This window comes from Cryptomeria japonica, chromosome 6 (assembly GCF_030272615.1).
Source record: "Cryptomeria japonica chromosome 6, Sugi_1.0, whole genome shotgun sequence".
Taxonomy (NCBI): domain Eukaryota; kingdom Viridiplantae; phylum Streptophyta; class Pinopsida; order Cupressales; family Cupressaceae; genus Cryptomeria; species Cryptomeria japonica.
The window spans coordinates 656,762,979-656,782,041 of NC_081410.1; the positions used below are offsets into that span (position 1 = coordinate 656,762,979).

General features: G+C 37.1%; 1 protein-coding gene across 4 annotated transcripts in view; it reads left to right on the top strand.

Annotated features, from left to right (window-relative positions):
• LOC131033191 (uncharacterized) overlaps positions 1-7,788 on the top strand; it is a 164,830-nt gene extending 157,042 nt beyond the window's left edge. For 2 of the 4 annotated variants that reach the window (XM_057964335.2, XM_057964336.2), the window contains 4 exons: positions 4,151-4,680; positions 4,819-5,769; positions 5,861-6,037; positions 6,955-7,788. In XM_057964335.2, the coding sequence (XP_057820318.2) occupies positions 4,151-4,680; positions 4,819-5,769; positions 5,861-6,037; positions 6,955-7,152 (1,856 nt within the window). In that variant the 3' untranslated portion in view covers positions 7,153-7,788. The remainder of the gene's footprint in view (positions 1-4,150; positions 4,681-4,818; positions 5,770-5,860; positions 6,038-6,954) is intronic. The other 2 variants (XR_009103573.2, XR_009103574.2) reach the window with 2 other exon arrangements.
• The last annotated feature ends 11,275 nt before the right edge of the window (positions 7,789-19,063 follow it).

Here is a 19,063-nt window from a genome sequence, read left to right on the forward strand (position 1 = left end):
TCAATTCCGGAAATGCATATGAAGTGGAGTTACCGGATAGTCTAAGTATTTCACCTATATTTAACATTGCAGATCTACATCAGTATCATGAACTAGAATTCAGTGAGGACAGTATTGCAAACTTGGAAAAAACAGTTGCCCTGGAAGGAACCAAATCAAATTGAAGACATTTTGGACAGTAGGATTGGGCGTAGTACCCGAAGCAGTCAGTATAAGGAGTATCTAGTAAAGTGGAAGGACAGACTAGTTGAAGACTCATCTTGCATTTCTCAGGCAGAGGTAGACTGCCTTGGTTTTCTTCTGACCCCAGCAAAGTGAGAGACTCACTTTTTCAACAACCCTGGATGTCTGATGCAGGAGCATCCTCGGTTCTTGACAATCTTGCATCAACCAAAAATATTTCCTTTCTATTTTGCTTTATGTTTTGCAGTTTCAGCATTTCATTCTGCATTTTCTGGCATTGGCTCACCGGATCTTGAGGAGTTGGATTTTGCTTGAGGACTTGATCATCTTCCTTATTCCTAAACCACGGAGCATTTGGATCATTTTCCGGCAAGTTATCGATTCCGGTTTCTGAGACAATTTTCTAGCACCAGAACCGGTTGGACCTATTTGCTTTGGTGAATCTACCGGATCCCTTCCGTAGCTTGCGGAGCCCTGAGCGTTGATTCCGATGTTCCTTGGCATGTGGTCGACCTTCCCTTTGATCTACACTTCATCCTTTGGATTTTCCGGAGGAATTTCTTTGGCGGAGGTTGACCTTCTTGTTTTTACACGTTAGGTCTTGTTCTTTGGCATTTGATCCTTTTTTGGGCCAACCGGATTCCTTGGATTATATAAATCATTGTAATTAAGCATTAGAATGCAGATTGAAGGTGGTAGACATAACATAGAAGCTAGATCTTAAGATTTGAGGTCCCGTTTGTGACCTGTTCTGTAATTGAGCATGCTTTAGTAGGCCAGTGAGCCGGTTTCTGTAACACGGATGTTACCGGTTGATTGTAATCAGTTTTCATGATATAATTCATTTTGTTTTGCATTGCCTCCATCATATCCTTGTGTTTCCGTTGTGTTTACTCTTGCCGACCGGTCTGGATTGATCTCTTTGAGGTCCCTCCTAACCGGTGACTGCACCAGTAACTCTACTAGGCCTTTGTTTGTACCACTTGGGGTTCAATGCATAGGCAGCCATGTGCAAGGGAATGTTGAGCTTCTCTCTATCTTCGATGAAAGATTGGCTGAACATGCTCATTGTAGAATGCTAATGTGGGGTCCTCTTACACAAAAACTCTTATTTGATCAATCAGAGAATCAATGCACTCATACACCTTTCTGAGGCTACGTGCATTAGCATCCTCATATCTAAGGACTTGGAAAAGTAGAGCAATGATAAAGACTATATATTTTGCATCACCCCCAAAAACATCACTCTTCACCACATCCTTCACCCTCTTCCTTGTTTGGTAATACCTTGGACACCACCATTGTATGCATTGGTTTCATTGAATTTATTGCTGGTTGCTGAAGCATTCCACAGTTTGGGCCATAAGGGGAGGTTCGACCCATGTCTCGTGCCCACCTTTTCATGTGGCATACATGACACAACATTGACTCATCTATTTTTTTTTTTAAACATAGAATTAACTTCAATTTTAGTGAAAATTTGAAGTTACTTCCATGTTTTAAAACAATAAATTTAGGTGAGTCAATGTTGTGTCATGTATACCACATGTGAAAAGATGGGCTTGACTTGACACTGTGGGTTTTAAAGATGTCTTGTTGAAGACAAAAAACCTTCCTGTGCATTGCATGGATGTTCTCTAAGCCTAGGCACAGGTATTGACTCAGGTTTTTCTACCCTGCTGGGCAACTTTATAAACTATTGTACAGGGACCTAAGTTATCGGTTCGGGTTCGGATTTGGGTTCAGATTCGCAGATTCGGCAAAAAAAAAAAAAATCTTGGGTACGGGTACGGGTTCGGGTTCGTCCGTACACATATATATATATATATAGTTTAATTATATATATATACCCATATATTATATATATGTTCAATATATACAATCCATACAAAAATAAAATATACAATGTGACTTTCCATACATAAATCATAAATCATAAATCCATAATTATTAATTGCCAATGCCAATAAATATTCATATATCGCAAATGTAATCAGTAAACTAATAACTAAAGTCTAATATCATATTCATAATTTGCAAAAAGGATAATATTCAAGTTTCAAGTCTTTTTTAAAAAGTCATAAAGGGGCGAATTAGAGTTTTATTATAAAAAAACTTTTAAAAAGTCTTTTTTTATTGTTTTTTTCACCCGTGGCCCTATTTTTTGGAAACTACGGGCCTGGGTTCACGCGGGTCCTCCTGGGTTCGACCTGGGTTCCACTCGGGTCCTTCCCAGGTGGCCGGGTTCCCTGTGGACCCACAGGGAACCCGGCCACCTGGGAAGGACCCGGGAGGAACCCAAGGAGAACCTGGGGAGAACCAGGACCGGGCAAGAACCAGAACCCGAACCCAGGCCAAAAGGGGAATAACTGGTAACTTAGACAGGGACATGAGATTCCTTGCGGGTCGTGGGTTCCATATTTTAATCTCCTGCTGGGCATAGTAAATTCTTTATTGCTGAGCACTAATACTCTTAACCCTAGGTGTGAGTCTATACATCATTGGTGTGGTACATTTCATCATCTATTGGAACGTATGTTATGTGCAGAAATTAAGTCTTTTGGAGGGCCTTTGAAAAAGGGTTGAACTCCCTGGTAATAGGCAACAAGTTGGTGTGAATCATCCGAGACAGGTGGACGGTTAGAAGAATTATATTTTACATCTGACTTGACTGAAAATAACCTTGAGAAAGTCAATTCCATGATTTTGTAGTTGCTGGAATATATGATAGGTGTTGAGATTCATTTCTGAATTTGAACTGTTATTTCGAAGTGCAAGAGCTGGGCGTGGAACTTATCAGTCCATATCTGCTCCAAAAAGTGGAAATTTCATATCAGCCCTCAAGTGCAGACTCTGTATTGCTGTTCCTTTAAAGAAATAATATTGCAAATGTTGAACTTGCAAACTTCTGTCATTAAGGTTAGAACTTTATGTACTGTCAATGTTTTTTAGTAACGGCAAGCTATCAAGAAACCATTGAATTTCAATCGATGAATGTTGATATTTTCTTGTTAATAAGTGTGCTGTATTGCATTACTCTTTAAGTTCCTTGGAACAAATAAAAATCAGAGTTAAATAGAATACCTCAATATCTACTTGCAGAAAGTTCATTGAGAAATAGTTTGAACTGGTTGAAGGAGTAAACATGAATGAAACTATTTCAACTCAAACACACAGGAAAATCTGCAAATAAACTCTACATTTTCGGACACTTGCAAACTATTGACTAATTGCCAGTGATAAAGAAGTGCCAAATTTTTTTGTAGTTTAACAGGGTAGCATGGTAGAACTTACTATAAATAACAGTATTCTCCAAACTTTGTGTAGAGCAATCTTGAAGGCCCAAAACACTACAACGAACATTGCCACCAAGAAAACACTTACTGAATGCCAAAACTGCTATCGGAAACCAAGACACTGAAAGCTGATCTCTCCAAGAACATTGGAACACTTCCTGCACACCTGGGAGCTTAAGGAAAACCTTGAAAACTGGCCAGCGCTTGCAGAACAAGATGGCGTTAGAATGGGGTCTTCACATACTTTGCCACATAATAAAAAATTAAAGTCATGTTACCCCCCTGCTACATAAGTATGGTAGAAGGATGTATTTTGTTTGAACTGGCAGGTCTGATTTTAAAGATATTTCTAAATGTAGAGACCTACATACTAACACAGTAATAGGATTGCTTATGGTTGTGTGAACTGCACAATTGTAATAGGTGTGCAATGTATGATCTTGCAATTCTTACATCATAAGCAGCATTCCATCTTAGAAACACGGCTTAATAAGAACTTTTGATGCAATTATCAATATAGACAAATATAACAAAGGATACTGTCAAATTATTGTGATAAAGAGAATATGATTTCTTTTATTTTACAATGATGCTGATCCAAATATGTTCAGCATGCCATTGCTCCATGGTTATTTTTATGAGATTAGTAATGTTTTAGTTGTTCTGTGCAGATATATTGGAACTGAAGAAATTGCCATTTATACCAATTGCAAATGGTACACGACTTGTTACAGCAAGTTCTCTTTTTGTGAGGCTTGGAGTGAACTTAGCACCCTTTGCATTTGAACTTCCAAGCTTGTATCTTCCATATGTTGGGATTTTAAGGGATATTGGATTGCAGGAAGCTCCAACATTTGCCAGTGCAAGGGCCCTGCTGGTAAATATTCAGCAGGAAAGTGGTTATCAGCATCTTAATCCTAATGAGCTTCGTGCAGTCTTACATCTCTTACAGTTCATATGTGACGAAGGGAAGAGATCCAAAGTGGATGGTAGTGACCTCTTATTTCCAGATCATGATGCAGTTGTTCCTGATGAAGGATGCAGATTGGTGCATGCAAGAGTTTGTGTCTATGTTGATGCTCATGGATCTTGTCTTTTAGGTGAAATTGATACATCCAGGTTACGATTTGTAAACCCACAACTGTCAGAAGATCTTTGCATGCAACTGGGAGTGAAAAAACTCTCAGATGTTGTTGTAGAGGTAAGATCTGATATATGTTGCTTTTGTTGAATTGCTGAATCGTTTCTATTTCATAAAGAAGAATGCCACAGCTAAATGAACTTATTAGAGTTAAATCTTTATACTTGAATGATGTTACATAATTTCCTTTTTCTGCAGGAACTTGACCAGCGACAGCCTTTAGCAACAGTAGACGCATTAGGTTCACTTTCTTTGAAAACAGTTACCGCCAAGATTCTCAGTCCATCATTCCATACTGCAGTTTGGTTGGTTATTCATAACTTTAAGGAACATATCCCATCTTTGAGACATTTAACCAAGGATGAAGTCAAGAAAGTCCTAGGATCTGCTGCTGAAAAGTTACGTTTTGTACGTTCTATTTATACTTGCTTTGTAATGCTTCCATCCTCAGTTGATATAACTCTAAATGTCTCCATAAACACAAAACAATCTCTCTTTGGAGACCAGGGAGATGAATTAGGGCACCGAGTCCTCCAGTTTGTGGACCGATCCAGGCATGTCATATTGGTTGCAGAGCCTCCTGATGTGGTTGCTGTTTCAGATATACTTGCAGCTGTCGTAAGCCGACTCTTAGATTCACCCATGTGTTTGCCAATTAGTGCATTATTTAATGTGCCTATTGGCTCAGAAGTGAGAGCTTTGGATCTTCTTAGGTTAGCTTCTCATAGCAGAAATGGGGACAATTTCAGAAGTTCTGTGCACCAAGGTGGGCAGCCAGGTCAAGAACTGATCCCAGCAGATGCCATGCAAGTGCAGTTAAATCCCTTGAGACCATTTTATGCTGGGGAGATCATAGCATGGCGATCAGATGGTGAAGGAGGAGTAAAGCTGAAGTATGGTAAAGTGCCAGAAGATGTTCGTCCATCAGCTGGTCAAGCCATGTATAGACTGCTAGTAGAAACCACTCCAGGGGAGTTTGACCAACTTCTGTCATCTAATGTTCTTTCATTTAAAAGTATTGTAGCAGGAAGTTCTAGTAGGACCTTTGAAAATAGTGAAGCTGGCTTCAGATCTGGCACCCAGCATGTACAGAGTCTTCAAGAACCTAGAAAGCCTAACAACCCAATTATCAAGTTTACTCAAAATCAGGTGAGCTGTCTCCTTGAGAGCTACGTTCCCCTCATATTAGTTTTCCTTTTGTATATATAATGCAATGCTAAGATTCTTTAATGTTGACCAGGAAAAAAATGCTCGTATTGCAAGAAAGGTGTCTTCATCAGAAATTGTGCATGCCGTCGCTGACATGCTTTCTGCAGCTGGGATCCCCATGGGTCTTGAGAAGCAGTTACTACTGCAGCAGACACTTACCCTCAAGGAAGAGCTAACATCATCTCAGGCAGCCCTTATAGTGGAGCAGGTTAGTTACCTTACTCTGAAATTATTTGCACATTTAGAGTTATAATAATGAAGGCTGGTGCTATACTTCATTAAGAATTTCAGAGCATAGAACCAGCATAGTGAAAAAGAAATGATGAGGTTAGATGTTCTCTGCTTTTAGTATTGGGCCTTGTAATTTATGAGATGGAAGATCATAGAGGAAGTCGCCATCTAAATTGGATGGTGAACTACTCTAAAATGTCAAGGATGCTCTATAAAAACCTAGATATTACAAGCACAATTGAATACAAAATTAATGATGTTTTTATGTATGCTTATAAGTTTACTGTCGGGAATGGTATAATAATTAAAGTTATTAATGTATGACTTGGGATGTTAATGACATACATTGAGAATGTCTAATAATGTAATTAATTAACTTACACATTGTATGTTACAATAATGCAACTCCCCACCTCATTAATAAATAAACATGTACACATTCCAACCGTTTGCCCAAATCTCTCCATCTTCTGGAATGAATGTGCAGGATTGGGTTATTTGAGCTCTTTGCTGTTGAAAATACTCGGTTTATTGTGATTTTGTTTTTTGTGGAATTCTGTGAGCTTCCATTGAAAACTTTATGTCCAGTAATCTAGGTTGGGTTGACAGTTTGAAACCTGGCTTTCTGATTCAGCAAAACATTAATGCATGTAACTCGTTTTTTCTATCTCAGTACTACCATTTTAATAGGAAAGGAATTGCATGTTTACCTTTCCAGGCAGTAATATCTACTTTTCCTGAAAGTGGCTCTTTGCATATACAAAATTATGTGCGGTTTTGTTTGCTTCTTAGTTCATTGTTTGTATTATTCTGTGAAGGAAAAATTCTGATTGTGTATGATGATAAGTGTTCTAGTAAAGAAGTTGGATTTGAAATTTATTTTGTCTGCTACAGGAAAGAGCAGATTCAGCTGTGAAAGAAGCAGAAACAGCAAAGACAGCTTGGTCGTGTAGGGTTTGCCTAAATTCAGAAGTTGATACCATGCTTATTCCATGTGGTCATGTATTGTGCCAAAGATGTTGTTCTGCTGTAGCACGTTGTCCATTTTGCCGTCGTCAAGTATCAAAAGCTCCGAGGATGTATCGGCCTTAGTGCAGATTCAAGTTTGCTCAATTATGTATAGAGTTCAAGTACCTCATCATTTTTCTGATTCTGTATATACAGCTAACAGGACAGAAACAAATAGCTACCTAGCAAATGCTGCTAATTTTTTATAGCGGCAATTTGAGAGCGGAAGTGCATGGTTGCAGCATATGCTTTTCCGTATGTATGTACAAGAAGATTTTTTGATTTTTGAGGATATCAGTCATTGATCTTGGCTTTCAACTAGTCAATTAATCAATAACTTAAATTCTGATGGTATAGGGGCTTTGGTTGTCCATACGCATTCTTTTCCAGTTTCAGCCTTGTCACTCTATGGAGATGGGACAGCTCAGGCCCATTTATATACAAAATGTTCTGGTTCGATTCCTATCTGATTGCTCTCTCAAGAATGGAGGTGCTCTTCCAACCCAATAGATCAGTTGTGTTTGGAATGGTGGCTTTCCGATAGTGAATGGCTTTGGTGTATTTAATGTGCTTGAGCTCTGGAAACCAGAATATATGCTACTAGAGGCATTGTTACTGGCTGATTCTGGTTGTAACAAATATATTATATCTTAGCCGTGAACAATATAATTAAGTTTAAAACTTCATTTTTTTCTGAATTAAATTTCTTATTTTCTGTAACATTTGTTAACGATTCTTTACAGTGGTATGTGGTATGCCTGGCTGGTAAGTGATTCCGTAAAAAATCTGACCCAATTTAAACATGGTTTACGACCATATGCTTTGACGCTTTAGTTCTCATTCGAAGTTTAGTAGGTTTTCTACTTAATTTTAATTATAAAGCTATATTATAGTTGAATTTGAAGTATGTAAGCATGGTAGAATACATCATTTTGTGTAAGATATAGACGAAACAAGGATCGATTTTCTTTGGCTACTCATTAATCGTCAATTCTGTTTTGTGTGAATTTGTTTTCAACTGATGTCTATTACATTTAGTTCTTAAACTGGAAATAAAGATTGTGGATTATTTTCTTATTAGATACAAATGATTATTATAGATGCGTACTAATTAGATATTTAGTTCTTCAACCAAAAATAAAGTGTGTAGATTATTTTCTTGATAAATACAAATGATTGTAGATGCGTACTAGCTAATGAGTTTTGGACTCTTCAGATCATGTTGTTGATCAAGAAGGCGTTGAAACTATAAATGTCAGACTAGCAAATTAATATGGATGCTCAAAATGCCCCTAACGCATTGAGAGCCACACTTCTCTTTCTTTTTTTTTTTTTTTTTTTGTGGGGTGGGCCTTTCAAAGTCCTACCAATCACTAGCCCCACCTTTAAGGGAAAAAATGGTGTAGGTGCTATTACTAATTTCTAAATTGAAAACAAAATTTTTATAAGTAGTTTCTTATATTCATAGAAAGTTACATTCACTCTCTTAAAGTTGAATCTAGTGTTTCAAAAATGTTGGCAGGATAACTTATTAAGGGAGAATTGGGGAAATCCAGTTTGATGAGTTAATGAAGATGAACTCCATTGGTGAAATTTTGTGGAGGCTGTTAAGAAAGAAGTTTTAGCTGAGGATACATATAAAAAGATACATCCAATGAAAATTATTATGAGAAAAGGATTAAGTTCTTACTTTTGTAAGATTGTAATGATACATGCAATTTGTTAGTATGCAAATCTTGACATCTACGAAATTTAGAATCATCATGTTTGAAAGTACTAGAATGGTTTTATTACTATATTTAGGTAGGGGATATTTATGAATATCAAAATATTGGGGAATGCCTTTTCTTATGTGATGAAGATTAAGGAGAAATCTTATCTATAAGGTAAGAAAGAACTTTTGTAGTTGTTATGTTGGAGGGAGAATACAGTTTGCAACGAAGTAACAAACTAAGGATGCTTCACTATGGAAAGAAAACATGAATGATATAGACATATATACAAGAGCTCATGTAATGAATAGAAGGATCGTTGCACCAACAAGGCTCTTTTGATAAAATCATAAGAGCTAGATGCAATTGTCTACCTACAAATCCATTTGAGTAATAAAGTGAAAGGGGTTAGATCATTGATGTTGACTTAAATGGAAATGACTAGATCATTGATGTTGACCCAAATGTCACTATCGCAATTGCAAAGATCCTTCTATTATATGATGAGGGATGTTTACATAAATGGAAAAGGTCATTCATTTTGTTATAGAAAGTTGATGACAACCACACTTCATCTTTGTCGAAATAGTCGAGCATGAACCTATAAACACCATCTCACTCCCATACGTATGCCATTAAAGGGGTGAGCTATGGCAGAAACATCCTTATCAATGATAAAATTGTTTTTCTTATTAATAATAAAATAGAAAAGATAAATTTAGATTACATTAAATGTGAGTTGGGATGTAAGTGCAATTTGCTATTTTTTCATTAATAAAACTATAAATCAAACTCAACAAAGAATAATAATTCAAATGTACTTGGTAATCAACCTTAGAATCTTGTAGTCTTAGATGCTATTGTGATGTGTGGATATCTATGTGATGTGCTATTATTCCATTTATGTATTGTCATCCCCAAAACTTATAAAACTCATATTTATCTAGATTAAAACTTCTTTTCACAAGAAGAAATAAAGACAACAAAAATTTGGGGGAAACCAAATAGCAAATATATACTAGAAATAAATCCAAACTAAATAAAATAAATGAAATGTTGAAATGAACAAAGGAAGAGATATAAGCAAGTCTCCATATGGATGGAGTACTTTAATTCGAGTCAGAGCCAAAGGGTGTGGTTGAATAGGATTTTGTCTTTAGGTTAATCCCTTATTTCCATATTTTGTCCTCCATGGGCAATCAAAAAGAAAATATTGGAATGTGTGTATACTTAGCTTATGTGCTTCTAGGACCAATGACTCAAATGCTGGAATAAAAATCTATAGTGATAGACCCCTAGTCTTCAAAGAGTGATACCATAATATGCATATTTGTCAAATGGAAATGTGGTAAACACAACAACAATGGCAACCATACACATAAAGACAAGTATGTCTTCTTGAAGCATATAAGCCATTGGATTTTAGTAATATTACGCATTGTCCAGATCTTTTTCCTTTTAAGCTTAAAAAGAATGTGCCAAAGTTCCATGGAGATGAAGGTGAATCACCATTAAGGCATTTGAAAGCATTCTATAAGTTTCTTGAAAATTTTCAGATTTGTGTAGAAGAGGTGATCATGAAATTGTTCGTAAGATCGTTGGCAGATGTTGCAGAGCAGTTCTTCAATTTGTTGCCCTCGCAAAGTATTCCATCGTGGGAAAAGCTTGAGTGGTGGATTTTGAATGAATTTTATGGAGTTATTGAAGACAATGCATCTACCATTAATCTTTTGATTTGTTCACTCCAATACTCTTCATGTCAATATGAGTTTCAACCAGATCGTGAACAGGTATTTAGAAGCATTGATCCCACAATGTATGTTAATGCCTTGTTTGACATAAGGAGACATGAAGGTGAATCAGTATTTGTTTTGTTAAACAGATTGATAGATGCATATGTGCAAATACCTTTTTATGTAAGGCCTAGTGAATCAACATTTGTTGAGTTGCTCATGAGAATGTATGAGCCTAATTCAGTTTATTGGCATAAGTCTTTGAAGCTAGTCACTCTTCATCAAGTAATTGAGGTGTTTTTTACCATAGATGTTTTTGAAGATGTAATGTTGCTAATGACCAAAATCAAATATTTGATAGAGGGAAAAAAAAAATTTCACTTTTGGGGGCTTGAGGTCATCAAATCAGATTATGACTTGATTTTCAACAGGAAGATGAATAAAGCACATGGTTTGCTCCACTAGAGATCTAAATTCTTGCTATGCTTGCAAGGGGCATACATCTCGAGACAGAGCCATTGTTGGGGCTTGAAATTTCCAAATAATTTCAAGCACCCTAATATTAAAGATGGTGGTTACTTTATGGAAATGACACATAATGATCGATTTGAGCACTTAGAGAAAAGGAAGATAAGACAAGGATATGAATAAATCAATACAAATGGACCTCCATGAAAGGTTGTTAAGCTACCTTGCATCTCACATATACATCCATCCCCTTCAAGTCATAAAAAGCCTAAATATCCTAAGCATACTAAACTCTCTATCCCACTTCATGCATGAGTTAAGAAGTCCATATAATCCTTCATCACCCCATCCTCATAACCCTAGCCATGTCATATATATTTGTTCCAAAGAGTGCTATCATGAGCCATTTTTCTTATGAGGATGATAACATCTCATAATAACTTACCATCTCAAATTCCAACATGTCATACCCTAATATGTTATTCCTACATGTTCCTAAACATACTTAATACATATTAGACATGCTAATATGCTATCCTAACCTATCAACTACCCAATATGGACTCTTGACCTATTAATTTTGCTTGTCGATTGTGTCGATTGGTGTTTTCAACCTGTAGAAAAGATGATGTTTGCAGAGAATGAAAATGAGTGAAAAAAAGAAAGACCCATTTTAGAAAATCAAGTTTCCAAGCTCCAGTAAAAATCTCATGTCCGTACGAGGTGTTTTGGGTTGTCGACCATGGAAAAGACCATAAGTAGGCTGAAAAAATGCATAAAACATGTCATTTCGTCCTGATAGGACAATGATGTCAACTAAGCATGAAAATGAGGGAAAATGAAATTCTAATGAAGACCCATTTGAGATATGGATGTTTCCTACAACCAAATAAAAATTCAGCTTCTGAAATGAAATTTAGGGCTACCGACCAGAAGGAAACCCAAAAGATAGCTTAAAGCGAGGTTATTAACTAACTAGTTGATATATTAATTTCAAAAAAAATTATTAACTAAACAAAAAATGGTGACTCTTCGCCCCAAAAGGTGTATGATGACTATTAAACCACATATATAAGTGATGAAAAATGTGGAGATAGAAAAACATAAGATAGAAGAAAGACATAATAACACAAGAATAAAAGACTATCCATAAAGGGGTAGAAATTGTAACATTATTTTCAAAAAAAGAAAAGGAGCTTAAATATAAAAACCTTTTAAATGTTGTGCAAACAGTATAATTTAATGTTCTCCAATTTGGTTTCATTTGTTATTGTTAGAATATTTAATCTTTACTTGGCTTAGGTTTAATTGTATTTAGTTTGGGATATTCCTTTGGAATCCCTGCATGTAATTTGTCCTCTAGTACATGTGTGAGGACAAGTCATTTCTTTTATTACGGAATATTAGTTTATCCTCCTTAAGAGGATTTTGACACATTGCACACACATATTATGAATGGTGGCATTCATAGATTTGGGAATTACTTTGTATCTCCTCTTCTCATCTCTATTTAAGAGATGCTTCTCCTTTCATTATTCACTTTGGATATTATTGTAATGAGCTTCTCTCTCTCTCTCTCTCTCTCTCTCTCTAGGATTTGCCTTCATTCATAATACATAAGGGGTTTTTCTTTGTTTTTCCCCTTTCAAAAGTTATTGTGTTTCTTCTTCAAGTTTTGGGTGATTACTCTCAAGTTGCTCTCCGCTTTGGTAACTTTACTTCAATCAACATACTTACTTGGATTTGTTTTTCATTTTCTTGCTCTTGTATTTTCTTTCAATTGTATTGGCTAAAGTAGCCAAGGTTGTTTGAGAACTCCTATATGTCATGTTTTTTCCTATTATATTGATTTGAATATCAAGGGTATTTCAGATTAATCAAAGAGTTTTTTGTAAGGACAACTCGGAGTGGAAATTGTTCTCCTAATGTCAATTTAGAGGGGAATTAAGCAAATGTGTCTTTAAATTCAAATCATAAATTATCAAGATGTGCACTAATGGATTAACAGAATAAACACACAATTATAACAGAGATTAGACAACAAATTTACGTGGGAAAACCCTCTCACGAAAAAACCCACCACACCAAAGCAAGATCACTTGTATTATAGTAACAATTTAATTACATACAAGTTCAGATATCACTTTGATCAATCCTAGTTCAACAGTATACAAAACACCACTTTTTAAGGTATTCAACTTGCTGAAAATCTATCCAACAAAAACTACAATCAACCAGATGCTCTTTATTTTGTTCACAAACAAGAAACTGTTAAAATTCAGTTCAATTTGTTTCTTAGATGATTAATCGTCAATGTACTTGGTCGTTGAATAGTCATTGCAAACTCAAAACAAAGATCTACAATAGTTTATCGACAACAGTATCACCAATGAGCAACATGACCAAGTCCATTGGCAAGAACTATACAATCAAAAAGACATCCTTCAAGTCATCACGTAAACCAAAGTCACCTTGACACTGTTTTGTATCGGCAAGACTCACCCCGATAAGAATCCATCGGTAAGAACTATACAATCGGAAAGACATTTTTCAAGTCATCCCATAGACCAAAGTCACCCCAACACTGTTTCATATCGGCAAGACTCACCCCAATAAGAATCCATCGGTTTGACTTCCCAAATTGGTATGAGTCTTGTCAAGGTCCAGTTTCACCCCTATAGCAACCTCTAGCCAGTCATCGACCAGAGTCACCCTGATATGATCACAAACAGAACTTCCAAAGCATTTCCCATTTCGGCCAGAGTATCACTGATCCAATTGCCTGGAACATTTAGAAGATAATACTGCCCATCAGTAAGTCTTTCCAAGGGTCTCACCGATTTACTTCTTCAAGAGGTTCTAGCTAATAAGATTTGAGGCACATTTTCCAACACTTTTAGTATCTTTGTATGATTTGTTGTCTTGATTCTCTGAAGGAGAGATTAAATTCTTGTTGACAAGTCATAGTAATAAGGACAAAATCATTGAATGTATAAGGATTCAAGTAATTGATGGATTCATGCAAGGCACGAATGTAAAAATTGTCTAACAAAGTGGTGCAAGATCAATAAAGGAGATAGGAGATTGACTCTATTGCCCAATGGATGAAAGGCACTAATCAAATATCATTTCAATATCAATCAAGTTACTTTCATTTTTCAGTTTCAAGTTGTAGGAGTTAGTATAGAAGATAAGTTTTAATTCAATTACATATTCATCACCTTATGCTAGTGAAGGATAGAATAAAGGAGATTAAAGAGAATCAATAATCTGCTTATATGGATGGTACACCCGCCAAGATATAGCAGAACCTGAAGAGAAGGGAATTGTAACCTTAAAGGTTTATTCAATTAGTTGGCCAAAGTTGATTGCCTAACTTGATCATAGAGTTTGGCAACCTGCAATTTTGATCTGCAACACTCACCACTCAGCATTTGTGGGGCCAGTTGTTCAACATGGAGATTGATTGTGTATGTTCGACTGGTTTGTTTGACACAATGCATTTATCCATGACTGCGCTGACTGAGCAATGGCACAACGAGACTTGCTCCTTCCATCTATCGATGAGAGAGATGACAATGGCATTGGAGGACGCGTGGAGGATCTTGCACATCCCAATTATAAGGGAGCTAGTGAACTATGACAAAGTGATGGGTGAGGCAGCATTGCTATGTATCTTCCTGTATCCTGAGCTAGAGGTGCATGGTGGATCAGTGCCATGGGAGGATATGCAGATTTGTATGAGCCACTTGGTAGTGGTGTCTAGGATTGTTGGTGGGTTACTATGTCTAGACCAAAGATCACATGGGTTGGTTGTTGGCTAGGGACAGCTAATCAAGCAGATGGTGAGCGAGGGGACACATTTTGCCTGGGGTCCACGTGTCTTGGCTCATCTATACAGTGACCTACATGACGTGGTGTATCATGAGAGGACCTCTTTGGGAGTGGGGATCACATTGCTTCATATCTGGGCATGGGAGCACTTGTGTGTCTATAGACTAGTTTGCATGAGATTTAGGGCGATCGATCAACCCTATGTGTACATGTATGGAGGTATGATGACTCAGTCACAGTTGGGTAAGTTGGAGTATTGGCGTCGGACATTGGACGATTTGGATTCAGTGATATGGAGACCACACTTAGACTGCAAGTTGTGGGAGGACAATGTCGACGTGATGCCATATGTATATTCTACTCAGTTCTTGATTGGGAGGCCCTCTTACATGATTGAGAGACATCTATCGAGCTTAGTCATGAGACAGTTTGGGGGGGCATGGAGTATGCCTCGAGGCTCAATAGAGTATGCTTATGTGGTTAAAGAGAGATATCAGTGGGGACTAGTGCTACCCTACGATCAGGCCCTGGCAGAGTTATGCGGCCTAGAGTTGAGGCCATGAGTCTACAAAGAAGAGGTTGTAGATGCGGGGGTCACTAAGGAGTATGCACAATATTTGGTCACACATTTCTAATCCCGCAGAGCCGGTACCACCATTTGAGGATGAGTGGGCTCTGAGACAAGACATGAGGAGGAGGAGATTGGATGGAGGAGGGGATGGTGGAGTCAGAGATGGAGGAGATGGGGTTGGAGGAGGTGGGGGTGGAGGTGGAGGAGGAGATGGCGGTGGTGTGGGTTGAGTCGAGGGTAGGAGAGGAAGGGGTGATCTGCCAGTGCGACATTTACAGGGTCCACCAGTATAGGTTGCAACAGCCGCAGAGGCATAGGGGGGAGGGATGGCAGGGGGAGAGGCAGTCGAGGCAACAGGGCATGGAGATATCAGGGATGCCATGTTGATTTGATTATTGGCCCATCTCACCACCACGAAGGCTCAAATTCGTAAATTTGAGGCAGAGTTAGAGGATAGGGATGTTGAGATAGTCGGGCGGGATGTGCAATTATTCACTCGAGGAGTCGAGGTGACTATTGTGCTCAGGGAGCGTGATGATGCTATGGACAAATTAGCACAGGCATAGGAGAGGATTCGGGTGTTGGAGCAAGTACAAGGGTAGGGTCCGATAATAGAGGCTATGAGGGTGATGGGCCAGGCTAGTGAGGAGATTGATTACTGGAGAGGCTTGCATGAGCAAGTGGTGCCCAATAGCCAGCGGGTGATGAGCTACTCACAGATGCAGTGACCCAGATCTGAGTGGTCGTAGAGAGCACAAAGTAGCGGTGGTGTCATGGGTCTACCTCGTCATCTAGGACCTTCAGCCAGGGGCGCCCCTTCTACATTAGCGTGAGTGTCGTGTGATATTCATTGCCCCTTATTTTTGACATTTGGATACTTTGTTACTTACTGTAGTCACATAAATCTGTCCAATTTAATTAAATGAATATTTCCTATTTATTTGATTAAAAATCCACTAGCCATCGGTTAATTAAATTAACATTTAATTAATTCATCTTCAAACATTCTCCTATTAATTAAATATATTATTTAATTTATTTTAATTAATTCATTATACCAAATTCAAATCAATTAAATGAATAAAATCTATCTATTTAATTAAATCCCCCTTTTTCCTCTTTTAAATAAATTAAATAAAACATTTATTTAAATCATTTATCCCCCCCCCCACTTGCATTTTCCTACAAATGCAACTTGCACACATTTAGTTGAAATAAACTAATTTATTTTAAATAAAAATCTTATTTTCCCTCACCCACCAAATCCAATTGCATTGCTAAACCCCCTTCTAAATTCTTCTAACCCCTTCCTAATTAGCCTAATCCATCCTCTAATTATTGTCACATTCCTAAGCAACTTTAAGTCACTTCTCAAAGACTCCAAAGTCTTTAAAAAGCATTTAATGCTTTGTGTGTCCAACAATTTAACCTCCAAAGTCTTCCAAAACCACTAATGGCTCTTACATGACCATTAATGGCTCTTACATAACCATTTATGGTTATTTCAACTTGCACTCATGTGTCTCCTCAAGCATTTATTGTTTTGACCATGTTTATCCCTCTTGCCTTTGCACAAGAGTTTATCCAATGGATAAAAGTTTTATTCTTTGAATAAAGAGTTTATTCATTCTACTAACCTTAACCTTAACTCCCAAAGTCATGTCAAACATTTAATGTTTATTCCCTCTCCTCTCAACCTATCTCACATTGACACTTGTCATCTTGGGATTGGGTTGAAAGCCCTCACATGGATCTCAAATCATTCAATCTTGACCCCCATCCATTGCTCCATTTTTCCTATAAATAGAGCCCATTTCTTCATAATTCAGATCCTGAAAACTTGTATGCATTTAAGCTATAGGCATTTTGAGAGAATATTTAAACATAATCAACTAATAATATTGTCATTTTGGTTAAAATAAATCATTTTAGTATCAATAGCTTAGTATTAGCTTCTTTATTTACATTTAGAGCAATATTTCAATCTCAAACCTCCATAAGCATCCATAGTGCAGAAAGCTGCTGAGAGCTACACTATTTTGGAACTTGGAGAGGAGAGGAACAAGGGAGAAGAAACCAAGAGCATGTTAGGAGGCATTTGGAGATGCCTCATCATATTTACCTTCTTAGTTAGATATTTTATTATGCTTTTGATATCTCTTTTGATATGCTTGTGTAGGAAAGTATTTTGTTTGTGATTTCTGACACTAACGGTTTCCCTTTTCTTCTTGTTTGTGTCTTGATATCATTGACTAACCTTCCCTTTTTGTAGAGCATCATTTGGTGAACCCAACGTGAATCTAAACATCTAAAAAAAACATTTTTTTTGACAACTAACATGTTTGATTGTTGAACTTGACACACAGGTTGCGCTTTAGCGCTATTGATCATGTTGTAGCGCTATTGCAACTTGTTGTTCTAGCGCTATTGTTCTTACAATAGCGTTATTGTACCAAGTTTAGCGCTATTGACATTGTTTGAGCGCTTTTGACCCTGTTTTTGACGCTATTGAACATGTTTGAGCGCTTTTGACTTCTCTGTCATTTTCTTCTTTTAGCACGTTTGTGTTAAATAGCGCTTCTGTTTAAACACAGAGTAGCGCTATTGTAACAAAACGTTGTAAAAACGACCCTATAACCGGAAAAAAAAAATAAAAAAATTCTTAGGCTTGTGGAAGCCCACCATAGGTTCGATTTTTACTAACTATTTGTCTCTTGTGCAGGTCTAAAAACCAACCTCTTAAAAATAAAAAACTTCCTTTTGGTGTTTTAAAAATTGAACAACACAAAATTTGCTTTTTTTTTGCAAGCTTAGGATCAAAATTTGTGTTTGGTGCTATAAAATTGAACAAAACAAACTTTTTGTTGCAAGTTTAGGCTTCACTTTTCATTTGATGCTTAAAATCAACAAAAACAAATCCATTTCTAGCATCAAACTTAAGCAAAACTGTACAAGCCACACTTCAAATTTTGGTGCAATTAAAACTTATAATCCACTTGTTTCAATTTTTGCATGCGATTTACTTCAAGCAAAACGTGTTTTTTATTAAGTTGACCAGGATTTCATTTTCCTAGTTACTTAAACATATTGCCTTTGAAGTTAAAAAGAACATCATGATTGTTGGAGCAACATCTCCAAATAGTTAGAACACATTGCGATTATGGGTTAAAAAGAATAAGTGTTTTTCATGCTTGGCACACTTGTGCAAAAAGTTGGTCGAGTGGTCCTACTTCTAACACACACTATCCTCTCCCTTGGCTTTCGTGGTCCTAGGTGCAAGAGAAAAGTGTTAGTAACACTCAAATTTTTATCTTTTTAAGAGAGGCCTGCCAAGAGACACATCACTCTTGGGAACGACCTCCTGCGGTAAATCTTTCGAGCCGCTATAGAAATCAGGTGAGAGTGAAAGTTGTAGCCTTGGGTATAGTTGTTCCTACAGTGTAACTTGTTGAAAGGACAAATGGGCCCCACCACAAGTTACAAGGCTCTTAAGTGAGTCACTACAGAATGAACTTATGTCCAAAGACATCGAAAATGACTAAACAGCTTTAAGTAGTAGCCCACCTATTCTATTGATTGAGAATATTTGAGATATAATTCAGTGCAAGAACATAGATGGTTTTGCTCCCAAGATACTCACCATACATATTTCCTTGAGTAGAAACATAGCTTTTTGA